The sequence below is a fragment of the Melopsittacus undulatus genome, chromosome 5 (assembly GCF_012275295.1).
Source record: "Melopsittacus undulatus isolate bMelUnd1 chromosome 5, bMelUnd1.mat.Z, whole genome shotgun sequence".
Classification (NCBI taxonomy): Eukaryota; Metazoa; Chordata; class Aves; order Psittaciformes; family Psittaculidae; genus Melopsittacus; species Melopsittacus undulatus.
This window is the reverse complement of record NC_047531.1, coordinates 77,614,569-77,629,857: the sequence shown is the minus strand read 5'-3', so window position 1 is coordinate 77,629,857 and position 15,289 is coordinate 77,614,569. Positions and strand designations below refer to the sequence as shown.

Here is a 15,289-nt window from a genome sequence, read left to right as displayed (position 1 = left end):
CCTTGACAGATGTGATGCCACTGCTATTGACTTTTTCAAACTGACAGTTATCAAAGATCCTCATTGGTTTCACAGCTGCCACGGAGAATACAGCAAAGCTTCCATGAAACAGCTCTAACTCACTCCTCCACATGTACCCTCTCTGGGAGCAGCTTCAAGAAGTACTGCAGAGGGCCAGAGAAGAGGAAGCCCAATCCCCAAAATCAAACCAGGGGCTGAGAAAACAGAGACCATACTCTGAGGAGGGTCAAGAGATTCCAGGAAAGTGAACCCTTTCTTCCATCAGCCAGAATACGGAAAAAGGAAAAAAACCCAAACCACAGCAAGCTTTCACAACAGTTACCTCCTGCCTTTTAGAAATCCAAACACCTGCCCTGAAAATGTCAGTAGGATCTGAATTATGGCAGTCCTTGTGCAACTCTGAAAGACAGGTGCCTTGCCCTGTGCATCCATTTCTGACTAGTAATGGCCTGGTACTTCTTCAAGTCCTTATTATAGTTTACAGGGCACTGAGCTTCCAGGTTACCAGTTTTATTTGTTTCCAGATTGGTGAATGAGTCCACCATAGTTTCCTCAGACTAATGATCATAGTTTAGCTGTTGAAAAAAAATAGTAATAAAATCAAATGGACAGAGATTTACACGTCAATGAGAACAGGGAGGCTAGTTCTGTAAGCGGAGAGACTGCTGCAATCCACAAACACACACTCTGACATTTTCTGAGTTTCAGACTCCAGCACTGTTGGCTTGGCATCCTTTACAGCACTGAATTCACAAAACCAAACAGTGAACTTCATAACTTCATCTCTACTTTCATGTATAAACTTATTCATACCCATGCTGGCACTGCCTCTGCCTCATTAAGGAACTGCTGACACCTCTTCTGAACTCAACACATCTTATTCAAACCAATTCTACTTGCATAGATGTTGTTTATTAGGGAGGATGCATGCATTAAAATCTGATTTTTTGTTTCTTCAGAAGTCAGCTGTTCCTGCTGTTTATCTCTACCTAAGGTAACAATTAGCCAGTAGGAAAATTACTATCATGTCACAAACAGAAGATTACAAATTCAGGTAGGTGATCAAACAGCAGGAGACCCTGAACACAGAAGAAACAATAACACTGCTCGGATACAAATGTCCTTGGCAATAGACAAAGACAAGAGATGAGAAATGACAGTCCAGATGGTTTATACACTGAAAGTTTCTTGAAAGTGTCTTATTAAGCAACGTCAAATATACAAAGATTTGCAAAAGCACATGTCACTATTGCGAGACTAATTTGAAGAAATTACAGTGACAATATTACGTGACATTACATATGACAGCAATTTCTGTGCTGTCATTCGAACTAGGCTGAACAGCAAGTGAGAGCCAAACAAATGGTTTATTAAGAACAGGTACAGTTGGTACTTAATAAAACAAACTTGTCAGGAAACAGTTTCTCTCCGTGCTCCAGACTTCAGTTAAAAGTTGAGACACCTTAACTTTTGAAAATTGGGGTTTAATCACCACAATAGGAGCTTGAAATGTAACACACAGCCCAATTATAAGGATACTTGTATCTCTGCAAACAGGATACAATATGGCAAACAGATGCACAGGAGGGAGGGGGAAAAAAAGGGTATGGAGGAGAGGAAAATTTTTGTTTTCCAGAGTACTGAGCAACTGGAGACAGAGCAACTACTTCAACATAAGCCACCTTTAGTCTAGCTTTCATCTGAACACACGAGTGTTGATGAATTTTCTAAGCCAAAGTGTGTTTGATTGTTAGCAATTAACCTCTTCCCCCATCGAGTATGAAAAAAATCGAGTAAATGGCACAGCGATGGATGTAAACACTACAGGTGATTTCTTCCCAGAAAGACTGAACGCAGAGAACTAGTTACTATAATTATGTTTATAGCATTAAGAAACCAAAAACCAACCCCAGAACTCGGCTTTCATACCATACACGACAAAAAATGTTGGTGGAGAGAAGAAGCGCAATACAAATCCTCAGCTACTTTAAGTGACATCCCCCCGTAAGGCACTCGACTGCCGATTTAAAGCTGTATGAACACCCGTGGCAGTTCACCAGTGAAACGCAAACTTCTCTCAAGTCCCAGCGCAGAGCCAGCACAGCTGAGAGGATGGAGCATTCATTCCCCTTCTCGCCAACTCCGCACGCTCACTTCGCTGCGAGGAGGGGCTCACTGAAACACCAGATCCCGGCCACTTTCCAACACTCCATACACGCTGGATACATGGAGAGCTCCGCGCTCCTCCCGCACCCGGCTGAACGAAGCGCCACTCACGGGGGAGAAAAGGAGAGGAGCCTGGCGATACTAACAGCGGTATGAGCCTGACACCGGCGTGGCCGAGCTGCAGCCTCCCAGGGCGGCTGCGGAGAGCGCCGGGAGGAGCGGCGCTGGTTCGGGGGCTCGGTGCGGTGCGGGCCGGCGGGGAAGTTGGCGTAGAGGAGCGGCGGCTGGGAGAGCGCTGCCCCCGCGCCGGGCCCCGCGCCCCGCCGGCAGCCAGGCCTCTCCCCTCCCGCACGCCCAAACATGGCCCCTCGCCGCCACCCCGGCAACTTTTCCCCCCCTCTCCCCGCTCACCTCTCATCAGCGAACAAAAACTGCAGGCAAGTAGGCTGCGCAGGACGGCCCCCATCTTCCTTCCCTCCTCGCTCTCACCGGCGGGGAGGCGGCGGCGAGGAGCAGCACCTCCGCTGCCAGTTCATGCTTCCAGGCGGGCGGGGGAGGCGGCGGGGAAGACGGGAGGTGGGGGGGGGGAAAGAGGGAAGCTGAGGAACAGCGGCCGCAGAGATTCCTCCCTCGCCGGTTCCTAGCAGGCCACTTGCCCTGTCGCGCCGCCGCGGGAGCGGGCGCTGCCCTCCATACCGGCCGCCGCCGCCTCACCGCAACTGCTGCGGTCGTTCCCCCATCCACCCCTACCGCTCGCTCGCCCGGCCTCCGCCTCCGCCGGGCGCGCACAGGCGCAGGGATACAGCCCTCCTCCTCCTCCTCCTCCTCCTGCTCCCCCGGCCTGGCCTCCGCCTCCCCGCGCCGCGCCCGGACGGCTCCTGGAGCAGCGCCCGCCCCCCCCAGCACCTCTCCCCCGTCAGGGAGGGAGCGGGAGGGCGGAGGGGCGGGGGCAAGCGCACGCAGCCGGCTCTCGCACGGACGGTCACACACATACACACACGTTCCCGCCCGCCCCGCCGCTGACAAAAGCCTGGCGGGGTCCGCTGCACGGCGGAACCGGAGCGGGCCGGGGTGGGCTCGGAGAGGGCGGATATCACGGTACCCCCCGCGGGGCCCGCCCGCGGGTAGAGTGAGGGGAGGCGGCGGGGGGCGGTCGCCGCTGTCGCATTCCAGCGGGACTACTTGCCATTCTTCACCCCCTCCGCCGCGTAGCGATGCTGCCCGCGGAGCAACACCGGACAGGGAGCGACGGCACTACTTTCTGCCACAGAGCAGCGGCGGCGGCCGAGGCAGCAGCAGCAGCACAAAGGCAGCAGCTGGTCCTCAGCCGGGTGAGGGTTGGGTATTGCGGGGCAGAGCAGCGCCATCGGTTCCTTCCTTCTTCTCGGCTGGTGCCCGCCTGCCCGGTCTCTGAGGGGACACGCTGGCCGAGGGCTCTCCCCCAGGGCCTGGCGCTTGGGCCAGCTGCGAGGTCACGCTGGTCTGTAAATATGTATCGGTGTGCTGTGCCCTACCGATCGGATTGGAAACAAACGGGGGGACGGGATGTAATAGTGAAGTATCGCTCGGGGAGTGGAGGGTGGGGGAGATGAGCAAGACGCTAAAACTAAGTTACAATTAATACAGCCAGTGGGGAGAGTACAGAGCAGTAATCTTGATGCGTTCCTTCTCAGTAGGATTTGCTGCTTGGTTGATGTAGTGTTGCATAATTTATTTCCCAGCACTTTTGAGGGTGTTTTGGGATTTTGCCCCCCTTGCTAGACGAGATCTAGTATGCTGGGTTTGTGCTGCTTGGCACAATAGTACAACGCCCCCTTAAAATCGGTGCCTTATGTGCTGTGTTGAAATATAATTTACTCTTTTCCACTATTGCATTTATATAAACGCACACTTTCACTTCTGAAGAGGCTAAAAGTTAAGATTTTGTAATATACCCTCACTTAAAGCTTCTCTCTGTACCTGCCTTGTTCATTTCTAAGAAGCAGTACAAAATGCAACTTTCTTGCATTTTCTTGGGTGAAGAAAACGACTTCAGGATATTTCTACAAGAAACATTAAGTCTAAATCATGTTCTCCCTCCTTCACAGAGTATGGCAGCTGGTTGGTAGGAGATCTTACAGCAGAATTGGAGATCATTACATTCAGAAGTCCATACTATTTTCAGGGTTATTAGAAACTTAACAGAAGTGCATAACTTTTAATCTCATATCTGTTGGATATGCATTTGGCCAGATTAAAGAGCCGGGTGTTGTAGACTGACTCTAACATCAGGCTTCTGGAGTCATGTGATAAATGACAGAATCTCAGCTTTTACTGGGGAAAAACAAAAAACCCACCCAGTGTTCTGTGCAAAGAAGTATATTTCTAACCTTCAAGCAGTACCTGCCTGAGGCCAGGCCTAGGTTACAAAGTGTTGTCCTTGACTCTGCTGGATGAAATTGCCTCCTCCAGAACTGTGCTGTCAGCTGGGAGGGTGAGCAAACTCAAGATCCATGTGGGTAGCAGAGGGGAAGGGCTTCCCATGCAAAAATGTACCTAGATGGTGGATAATCCACATCTAACCCTCCTAGGTTTTGCAGGAGCAGGCAGAAGGAGCACATATTTATATTTATTTTTACTGTTTAATTTGAATTGGAGGAGAAAAAGAGCTTTTTGGAGTTTCCTTGTACACTCACAATGTTGCACAATCCATGATTAACCTCTTGCAAAGTATGGCAGATCTGTCATGAATTTGTATCTTAATCATACAATGCATAGCTGAGGAAAACCTTAAGCCTGAACCCCTGCATCACAGAACACATTTCTCTGTATGCCATTTCCTCTCACATCTCATCTGTTTCTGCTGGAATCACTCTGGTGTCTTGACTATCTGTCTACCTTGGGAGCCTCATCCCTGCCTTGCTGCTCATACCCTTAGAGGTATCTTCCCTGCTGTTCATGCTGGCTGGTTTTATTTGTACTTTTCACACATTATATGCTGTCACCCCTCACACTGGTGTAATTCACTGGTTTTCTTTAATTTGAACCCTCTCCTGCTTAGTTTTTCTCTGAGCCATTTATGATAACTGGCTTCATCTCCCTCAGCTTGGCCTTTTCCCCCCATGGCCTGCATAGACACAATCCTCCTGTCCCTATTCCAGCCCAGACAGCCTCTTTTGAACCCTTTCCCCCATAAATGCTTAAGATTCAAGACAAGCCTATCTCCTAACTGCTTCTAATTCATGTATGAATTTACATTTAATTCATATATGTATAATTAACTCCATGCCTGAGTTTTCTACAAAGTAAAATAGGAGGAAAAATTACCACAGACAGAAAATCCTGACAGTATTATGTTCCTTTAGTTGAGCTTAAAGTCAAAATAAATAGGGAATGGAGAGGGAATGTCTCTTTTGTCTCCCCTTATTGCTTGCAGTTATTTCCATTAATCTTAGAATGAGAAACCTTGGTTTGCTGGCTCAAATCCAGCCCAAAGCTCCAACTGCTAAGAAGCCTGCACAGCCTTACCCCTACCTTCAGACTTAGATGGTGGCTCAGTAATACAAGAGCTTTCACAGGACATTTTGTTTATGCTCAGAATAGTTCCCTGGTTTGGTTGGTGGCCCAGCCTCATAGGCGCTTTTATCAGCCCACAGGACAGAAAGGGATGGCAGCTGTAGCTCCTGAAACCAGCAGTGACTGCCAAATTCACTCTGTTTTTGGACTGTGCCCCGAGTTCCAGTGGAGTCAATGGGCTCTCTTGTAGGACTGGGATTGAAGTCCCTGATGGGCAAAAGCTGTTAGGAGAAGATGGCTGCTCAGCAAATGAATTTGTGGCTGCCCACATCACAAAAGCCACTATCATAATTAGCTCTCTTGCTGAATGTCTCACCAAGAATTAATGGGCACAGCGTGGTGAAATCCTGGTCCCTCTGGAGGCAATGGCAGAATTCTCACTGACTTCAAAAGGGGCAGGGTTTCATACTGAAACTCAAGCTCAAGTCTTCTCTTGCCCCCAGCAGGAAAGTCTGTAGCACAGTAGCTTGGGGAACTGGACATGACATAGCAATGACTTCACCAATGATGCCTGATACAACCACTTAATAGATAAAATAGAACACCCTGACTTGTGGTATCATCACCTTGGCACTTTGCCTAGGTCATACAGATTATACTTATAAAGAAAAATGCTTTGTCCAAAAATGCTTCATCTTACCCAACATAAGGTCAACTTGTAGGAGAGGTATAGCTGATGAGGTTTATCCTTTTACAAGGGTTTACCGTGGTGTTCCTCCATCAGTGGTAGAGTACCAGATCATCCTTCCTAATGTTCAATAACAACCAGACATACTTTCCCCCTTCCTTTTATCATAGATTCATACAATGGTTTGGTTTGGAAGGGACTTTAAAGCTCATCCAGTTCCAACCCCCTGCCACGGGCAGGGACACTTTCCACTAGAGCAGGTTCCTCCAAGCCCCATCCAACCTGATCTTGAACACTGCCAGGGATGGGGCAGCCACAGCTTCTCTGGGCAGCCTGTGCCAGTGCCTCACCACGTTCACATTGAAGAATTTCTTCCTAGTATCAGATCTGTATCTCCCCTCTTTCGATTAAAAACCCCTTCCGCTTTTCCTGTCACTACATGCCCGTGTAAAAAGTCCCTCTCCAGCTTTCTTGTCGGCCCCCTTTAAGTACTGAGAGGCTGCTATGAGGTCTCCCTGGGGCCTTTTACTTCCATACTGTATGAAGTACTGCACCTTTTCTCTGGGACATAGGCAGCTTCCAAGCAGATTTTCCTGGACTGACAGTGATGTCTCTAGCCCAGAAATTTTCTTCAGGCCATGAGGTCTTACTTGTTTTTGCAGTCAGTCTGCAGGTTCTCCACAGTCTGTCAAACCACAGCAATATCTAGCACTCCTGGTACTGTTGTGGCAAACACCCCATCAAATCCTTTTATTTTTTTTATCAGATACAGAGTTGTTTCTTCTTCTTACATTTCAGTACTACCTTATTTCCCCCTCCCCATTTAGTATAATACCCATTCTTTCTTTTCCATCTCATCTACCAGAAGAGGTTGCCTGGTGCCCAGGATGAGAACTGCATTTCTTTGTGGCTAAAAAAGAATACTTACAACAAAATCTTCACAGAGGAGAAGGTGATTGGGTTCAGCAGCCCATACAGGCAAGCTAGTCCAACAGGGATACATTGATATCCCCAAGGGAAAATATGAAATAAGATGACCTGGAAGGCTTGGGCATTTTCTTTATGCCTTTGGAGGAGTGTTTGGACTCCTGCTGATGGTGCATTCAGGGTCAGGCTGTCTACCTACTACCTCTTTTCTCCTTTTCCATCTCCCAGGGAGTTGAAAACAGCACTGCCTAAGGATACACTTCTTCAGCGGTTGTGTTTTCAGTGTGAACCATGCAGGATTCTGATTTTAATTTGGCACTGCCCACCAGACCACAGGGCAAGTCCAAGACTTTTCTTAGGAATATTCAGCCATGGCTACATTTCAAAGCCAAATTACAGAAATGTCATTTGAGAAAGTTACAGTTCTGAAATTTGTAAAGCACTTTAATGCTAGGTTGATACAGAGGAAACATCCTTTTAAAATAGCTCACATTTCAGGCTGACAGACACCAAAACACTATTTTGTTTTAGTTTGCTCAAATTTTCAAACCCGGTCAGCATCTGGGCTCTATTAACCATAATGTGCATGCCTTTTAAGCAACAACGATTTAAGAATATTTTCTTTTCAAACCCCTTTCATGGAGTTCAGTGTTTTGCAATATGCATCCATAACATTTAACAATTCTGCTTTGCACTGCAGTCTTTGAAGTCTAAAAATTATTTACTGGTAAAGCATTGTACATTTGCTTGCACTCTTTAGTCACAGGGATTAATGACTAGAATTTATGCCTCTGGTCAAGCAAGGTAAGTCACTGTGTCACACTAATTAGCAGTCTTTCCTGCAACACTTTTCAATCTTTATGTAGTGTACATGGTGTGACACACCAACTGTGCATAGGAAAGACCTCATTTACAACTTGAAATAGCCACTTCTGGACTTAAGTGCTGTACCATGGAAGTGCGGTTTATGGCAACTAAAGAGACTCATCCCTCTCCAGTTCAAAGTCTGGAGGAAGACTCAGATTTGTATGTCCATGTCCATATTTTATTTATACTTTATATTCACATACATATTAGTCTGCAATTCAGCCAAAACACTAAGCACCTCAAAGAACATGGCTATAGACCACCAACTGTGATACCTCTACGGGGATGGGGTTTTTTTAGCTGTTAGGTAAATTCTCAAAATAAGCTAAAGAAGCGAGAAGAGTTCCTCAGAGCAGAAAAGAGTGCCCTCTGATGGTTAATTTTTAGGTTTAATATCTGCGATGTTTTGTGAAGCATTTCTAGTTTTTAAGAGATTTGTAAGATAAAGCCACACAAATGCAAGATGTTGGAACAGGTCTTTATTTTAAGTAAAACCCTTTTTTTTTACCCTCTTAATTGCTTTTTAGGTAGTCATTAAAAATCTTTTATTAAATTACTGTTACCCAACATTTCTCAGAGACAAGCGGTGCCACTTACAGTTTGGAACTATTACTCACACTCCATTCAGTATGTTTTATGTTTCACTGTGGCAAGTGTGTTTCAAGGCCTGGAAAGGTAGCATGCAGGACATATATAAATCCCTAGCTTATTTCAGAATCATAAAATCAACCAATCATTAAATCAGCTAATCACAATGCAGGCAATAGTTTGAATTAGTCCGTGTTCACTTCTCAACCAGTAAAATCCCAAGGTAATCAACAGTGGCTGATTATATAGTCTGTCCTGGCTTTAACAGGCCTTGCCAGTAATTCACTTAACAAATTCCTGTTTTATTAAAAACATGGTGATCTTTGCACCAAAGCTACAGGACTTGAAGGGAATGGCTGCAGAGGAAACTGAGGGCCCGATTCTCCCTCCCACCCCACTATCAACTGGCTGTAGCGCTAAGTACTATGTAAGTTAACTTATACAGGGAATGTGGTAACCACCTGTGTTTCCATAAAAGATGTTTCAAATACAGGCACAGGACAGCAAAAAGCTCAGCACATACTCACCCCAGCCATTAGCTAAAGTGTCTCCCGTTGATTTCATTCCCTGTTAGAGTGGAATGAATGTGGGTCCTTAAGCTTGCGCTAACTCCATATATAAAGGTTTCCCTGGCTTATGGCCTATAACTCATTCTTCATGCAGTGAGGGGATAGAAGAGGCCATTATATATATTTGAAGTATCATTTGCTGCTTTTCCATCTGCATTAGTTCCTTGAATAATTTCCTTACAGTATGGACTTTGATAAAGACTCTTCTAGTACAGCTGGCAACTAAATGTAGAGATGTGACAAAGGAAAACAGAGAAAGACAGACCCACTCCTCAAATATATTTGTTAAAACACTTGTGCCCACTATAAAGATATTGTTGAAGGATCATCATCCATTTTGGAATAATTAGATTATATTTTCTCCTCTTAAGAAAAAAGTGATTAGAGTGAGGCTATCCAATCCATTCCTCATCCTGCCTTCTTCCACCCCCTCCCCAGTCAAAGCCACAGAAACAGTATTTGGTCACATGGATCTTCAAATAAAAGGGAATTGTGTCTGAATAGCCCTGACTCATAAAGCTCCTTCCAATGCCTTTTTCAGTGTCAGAGCTTTGCTGTTAATGCAACTTCTACTAATTTTTTTCCTTACTAGAATTGTGAAGAATCTAATACCTTTAGAATGATCTGAAAGAGCTTACACAGAACAAAATCCCCGTTTAATCTTGGCATATTAAGAAATCTTTTCTTTGAACAATACATCTAAAATGCTATTTTCCCCAAACAGGTTTTTTTTTCTTTTCCTTTAAGATAAGTAAAGCTGTAAGTGTTGAAAGAAAATATGATTTAGAGTCCTATATTCAGTTGTGGTTTAGGAATCCTGGCACTTTAACTGAAGGAAACATTATTGTGGATATGTGCATCCAGTGGTACACTGTTGCAGGAAATCATGAATTCAGTATATCAAAAGGCGTTCCAGTCACTATATTAAAAATAAAAAAACAGGAGCAATAAACCCAAACCACTTAAAGATAGGAGAAAAAAAATGTTTGCAGAGCACTGTGTATACCAGTTGTTTAGTTGTCGCTCCCACTGTGTGTACCACCCCTCAGTTAAGAGCCTAAAATCATAGAATCACAGTATGGTTTGGGTTGGAAAGGACCTTAAAGATCATCCAGATCCAGCCCCCTGGGCAGGGACACCTTGCACTAGACCAGATTGCGCCAAGCCCCGTCCAGCCTGGCCTTGAACACTGCCAGGGATGGGGCAGCCACAGCTTCTCTGGGCAACCTGTGCCACTGCTTCACCACCCTCACATGGAAGAATTTTTTCCTAATGTCTAATCTAAATCTCCCCTCTGTCAGGTTAAAGCCATTCACCCTTGTCCTGTCACCACATGCCCTTGTAAAAAGTCCCTCTTCAGATTTCTTCTAGACCCCTTTAGGTACTGGAAGCCTGAGCAGTTCCACATCCCTCTTGTGTTGTTGCCCCAGAGCTGGATGCAGGACTGCAGGTAGGGTCTCATAAAAGCAGAGTAGAGAGGGAGAATCCTCTCCATCGGCCTTCTGGTCATGCTCCTTTTGATGCAGCCCAGGATAGAGTTGGCTTTCTGGGCTGCAAGGGCAGATTGCTGTATTGTGTCTTCATTTTTCATCTACCAGTATTCTCGGATCCTTCTCCGCAGGGCTGCTCTCTATCCATGCATTACTTAGTCTGTATTGATATGGGGGACATATGGATCACCCAGTAATTAATTTGCTATGTAGATATCATTTCAAAAGAAAGTTCAGAACATCAAAATTCAAGTTTAAAGTAGTGTTCAGTTTTAAAGAGGAGTATCTGAAAACTAAAGCAAAACACAGCCTAGCAAATGCAAATTCCCATTTTCTTTCCCTGTGCAAATCCTCCACTTTTGAACAACATTGGATAGACAATGAAACAGCTCTGTGGAAAAAGAAGGTAAAGGAAAGGTACTGAGTTGTCACAGCTGATGGTAATAGGGCAAAAGAGTTAAAGATTGAAATGAGATTTGTTAAATTTTAGGTCAAAAGGCAAATGAGAAATATGCAAAGTCTTTCCTGGAGTGACCTGTCTTGCTTTACCAGGTCCATTACGAGACCTGCAACCAAGATAATTTCTAATTAGGGCTTAATGAACATTCAGTCAGGTGAAAACTAACTAAAGAAAAAAAAAATCAGGGTTAAAAAGTTAAAGTTACAAACTTTACCCCAGGTTCAAGACTCATCTTTTGAATTCGCCTTTCAAGCCTACTTCTATGTTCTCAGCTGGAATGCAGGTGTCAGCTGGAACCAGAATAGGTACAAGAACCAGTGTGTCACTTGCCAGCACGGTGACTTGCTGCTGTGTGTGCCATGGACCCCAGCTATAACAGAACAGAAGTGAATGCACAACCCGTTGGTTTTTTCCTCATGAAATGAACCAATGTACAGGAAACAGTGATTGAGCATAGTTGTACTGAAACTTAAAAGTACATTTATTAATTTTTTATAATATATAACAAACACGCAGAGGACAAAGAGAAGCAGTTTTGTGCTTTGCACTTTGATACCCTCAAGAAGTACAGAGACCTAGAGGAAAAATAGTAAGTGTACTCTTCCTGAAGATGAAAAAACTTTTCAATATATCCCAATCCTTCAGGAGACTTACCCATCAAGAGGCTGGTAAAGCATCTGGGAATAGGATGTACCCTCCTGGGTACATGGGGGAATGCAGCTATCCTATAACTACCAGTGAATGGGGAGGCAGAGAAGTGTATTCCCTATATAAGAAAATGAGTAATGCCTAGGCCAATTTCAGGAGTGTGACAGAGAGCTAAATATAGCTGCTCAAAATGAAAAGCTGGAAACTGTTGGCTGCAATAACAGTACTTTAAACTCAGTGTTTGTATCAGTATGGAGTGTGGGATGGGGGGATCAAAGCAGTATCTAATGGTGTCATCACATTCAAATCCACTAAGATGGTTTTGTAGGAGGAAAGAAAATAAGATTCAGATTTGAAACTGACTTCTCATGTAATTCTCTTTTGTTTAGTTTATTTTAGTTTTGTTAGTTCATTTGTAATTTACTTGAAAGAATCCTGAGTATAAGCATTTCCTCCTCCTACGAGAATTACAATAATCTGAAGCATTATTTGAAGAGAACACACTATACTGAGTTTGCAGCACTTTGAGGTAGGGACTGTGTGCTCTTCTCATCCATCTCAAATAGATCTGCAATTTACTACTTTATGATTGTTTGCAGTGGTTATAAATTTGGGCTTTCCATACTACAATTCCACTAAATAGTTTTGTTCACAACAGTCTGCATTTACACACCTTATGTTTCCTCAGCACTTTAAAGCAACAACACGAAGACAAGCTTTTATTACACTCTCCACATTATTAAAGTCAGAAGCTTTTGGCCTCATGCAATCATGTAGCTGTTACCTTCAGAAAGAGCCACCCCAAGTGCACAGGTTGTCATCATATTGTGATGGCTAATGATCCACTTAAATGTGTGGTGCACAGTTAAGACCATAGGAGATGTCAATGGAAAAAGAGTGCACACAAGTTTTAGATAAAGGATAGTGAAAAGCAATAGAAAACTGGATGGATTTTTTACAGTTATTGTGTCTCACTCCTTTCTGTTTCATAATACAAGAGCATTATCCAGACAAAAAAAGAATAAGCTTCAAAAATAAATTAATTAAGCAGCACCATTGAAAGAATGACAATGGGCAATATCTCTCTTCTGCTCTGTTATCTGGCAATGCCACTACGGAACTAGTAATGCAATCTGATTTCATATTATAAAAGTAGATAAGAGAATATGCTTAATTTTGTTTCTACAACTGTTCACTACCACTATATGATCTAGTAACAGGTTTTAAAAGTGTGCATATATCATCCTCCACCCAGAAGCTTCCAATAAACAAAACAGCTTTCCTAGAAAACATTTTTGCAGTGAAACAGCCCTTGAGTGGGAAGTTTAAAGCCAAGCTAAATAAAACATTTTTAAATAGGCACCCTCCAGATTTGTCAATTCTATTTACTGTTGTTGCCCTCTAGTGTTCAAACACAGCTTGTAAACGCCCCTACAGAAAGAGCCTAGGTGGCCACCTAACGATTCCCCGTTTGTTCTTAATCCAGCCAGATAAACGGATGGCAAAACAAGAGATAAGTGTTTCAGTGACCTGCCTAATGCTCGAGTATATAAAAAAAGGTTTTAAAATGTAAGAGCGTTTAAAGTTGTTTGTTTCACTCAAAGATTGTGAAAGACCACTCAGCATCCTAATTAAATTAGTCATGGTTCTCATGCACCTCCCTGCTTTACTTCTGCCATTCATTGTGCTTGATGTACATTGCTGTTTGGGTTGGAGGACAATGTTTCTAATGGCATTAGCCACATACATGTCTGGTGCTCTGAATGACCCTGAGAAATGTCTTCCTGTCTTCTCTTAAATGTATCTCTACTGTATTATGCCCTATCAATTAATACAAACCTTCTCTCCCACCAACAAATTAGTTGTTAGAGCGGAAGCTCACAGTGAGGTGTCAGGGGTTGTCCTCAGCACCTCTCTTGCAATAAGCTGCTGTGATGGCAGCAGCAATGTAGAAGACTTCTGACAAGGTTGTAGTTATTTTGAGAGAAAATTCCAGTCAACCTCAGATCTGTGCCTGCATTTTTACAGCCCACAACTGGGCCTAGTACTTGTTTTATTAACTCATTTCCCAGAAATGTGGTTCCCCCTTGTCCTGTTCCTTGACCAGAAGCCTTTGAAAACAGATACTAAAAAAAAGAAAGAACCTGAGGTTAATCAAAGTGCAGTCAACAGGCAAGCTGATGGCTGGAGATACTTTCTTTTGTAATTCTATTAATTTGTAAGAGGTTACACAGAATGTTTTTCATTCAAGCATTGCCAGACTTAGGCAATGTAGAAAACCAGCTGGTTTGGTATCTATAAAGCAACTTGCAGCCCCCGTATAGTAAGAATTCAACTTCTTGACATAAGTAACACTGACTTTTCTTTGATCTTTTAATAATGAAATTTTCAGAGAATTTTCTGCATAAAATTGTTGTTAGAGCTCTCAGAAAACTTGGCTTGAGGCCATTTTTGGATCATGCCTGTTTCCCACTGCACTAGGCTTGACAGATCTAAGAACCTCTTGGACGTGAGACATGTTTCATATTTTGTAATAGAATTCTTTCCTTGTATTCATGAGGCTCTCTTCCTTCTCTGTCCTGATGCTTGTTGCTGCTTATGCTGTCTGCCACACAGATACTTTGAAATCTAGTCTTTCACTCTAAAACCAGGTTTAGACTGGGCGTACGTGAAGGGAAATGTGAATAATACAAACTGGAAGTTGTTTAGCTCACATGTACTCTTGCTCATCTCTTGTTGCAGAGTCAGGAAAAAAATAAGAAGCAGCTATGATTACCAGTCACATGGTGATGACTCTAGAAGGGAGGAAGGTGGGCTTCGAGAGCCAGTAAGAGCCCTGTGTGTTCAGGAGGTACAGTATTTTGCAAACAGCTCTTTTGAAAGCCACCGGCCTGATGAGGGAAGTAGAACACCAGAAGCATGAAGATAATGTAGACTGCTCTTGGCGACTGTAGGAAACTTCTTTGAGGTCAGTGCCCTCCTACAACATAGCCACGACTCTAAAACTTTTTTACCTCCCTTTAGATGTTCAGCAGATGGAGAGCACCCCTTTCTATGTGTCTTCTGCCACTAATACAGCTGTTATCTTCACTTCAACTTTCTGCTTGCTCTGCAGTCAGGTGTTCAGTCTCAGCTTTTGGGGATCTAAGTGTATTAGAACAGATTCTCTCTTGTGCATATGCCAAGTCACTTGGTCATGTTATTTGTCACAAAAGAGCTTGACTGCAGCCTGTTTTACTTTGATATGATAAACTCTTTCTCTCCAATACATATTACCAAAAAAACCTAATATGCTACAGGGCATCAAGCTCTTTGGAAAAGGCAAACTCAGTTTTGCCCCATTTGGTTTCAAGAATAGCTTGTGATGTAT

At 43.9% G+C, this 15,289-nt stretch overlaps 1 protein-coding gene across 1 annotated transcript in view; it reads right to left on the bottom strand.

Moving 5' to 3' along the window:
• The window catches only part of LRP6 (LDL receptor related protein 6), a 122,690-nt gene extending 119,951 nt beyond the window's left edge, over positions 1-2,739 (bottom strand). Inside the window, exon 1 of the mRNA XM_034063295.1 lies at positions 2,599-2,739. Within this exon, the coding sequence (XP_033919186.1) occupies positions 2,599-2,653 (55 nt within the window). The 5' untranslated portion in view covers positions 2,654-2,739. The remainder of the gene's footprint in view (positions 1-2,598) is intronic.
• Positions 2,740-15,289: the final 12,550 nt, after the last annotated feature.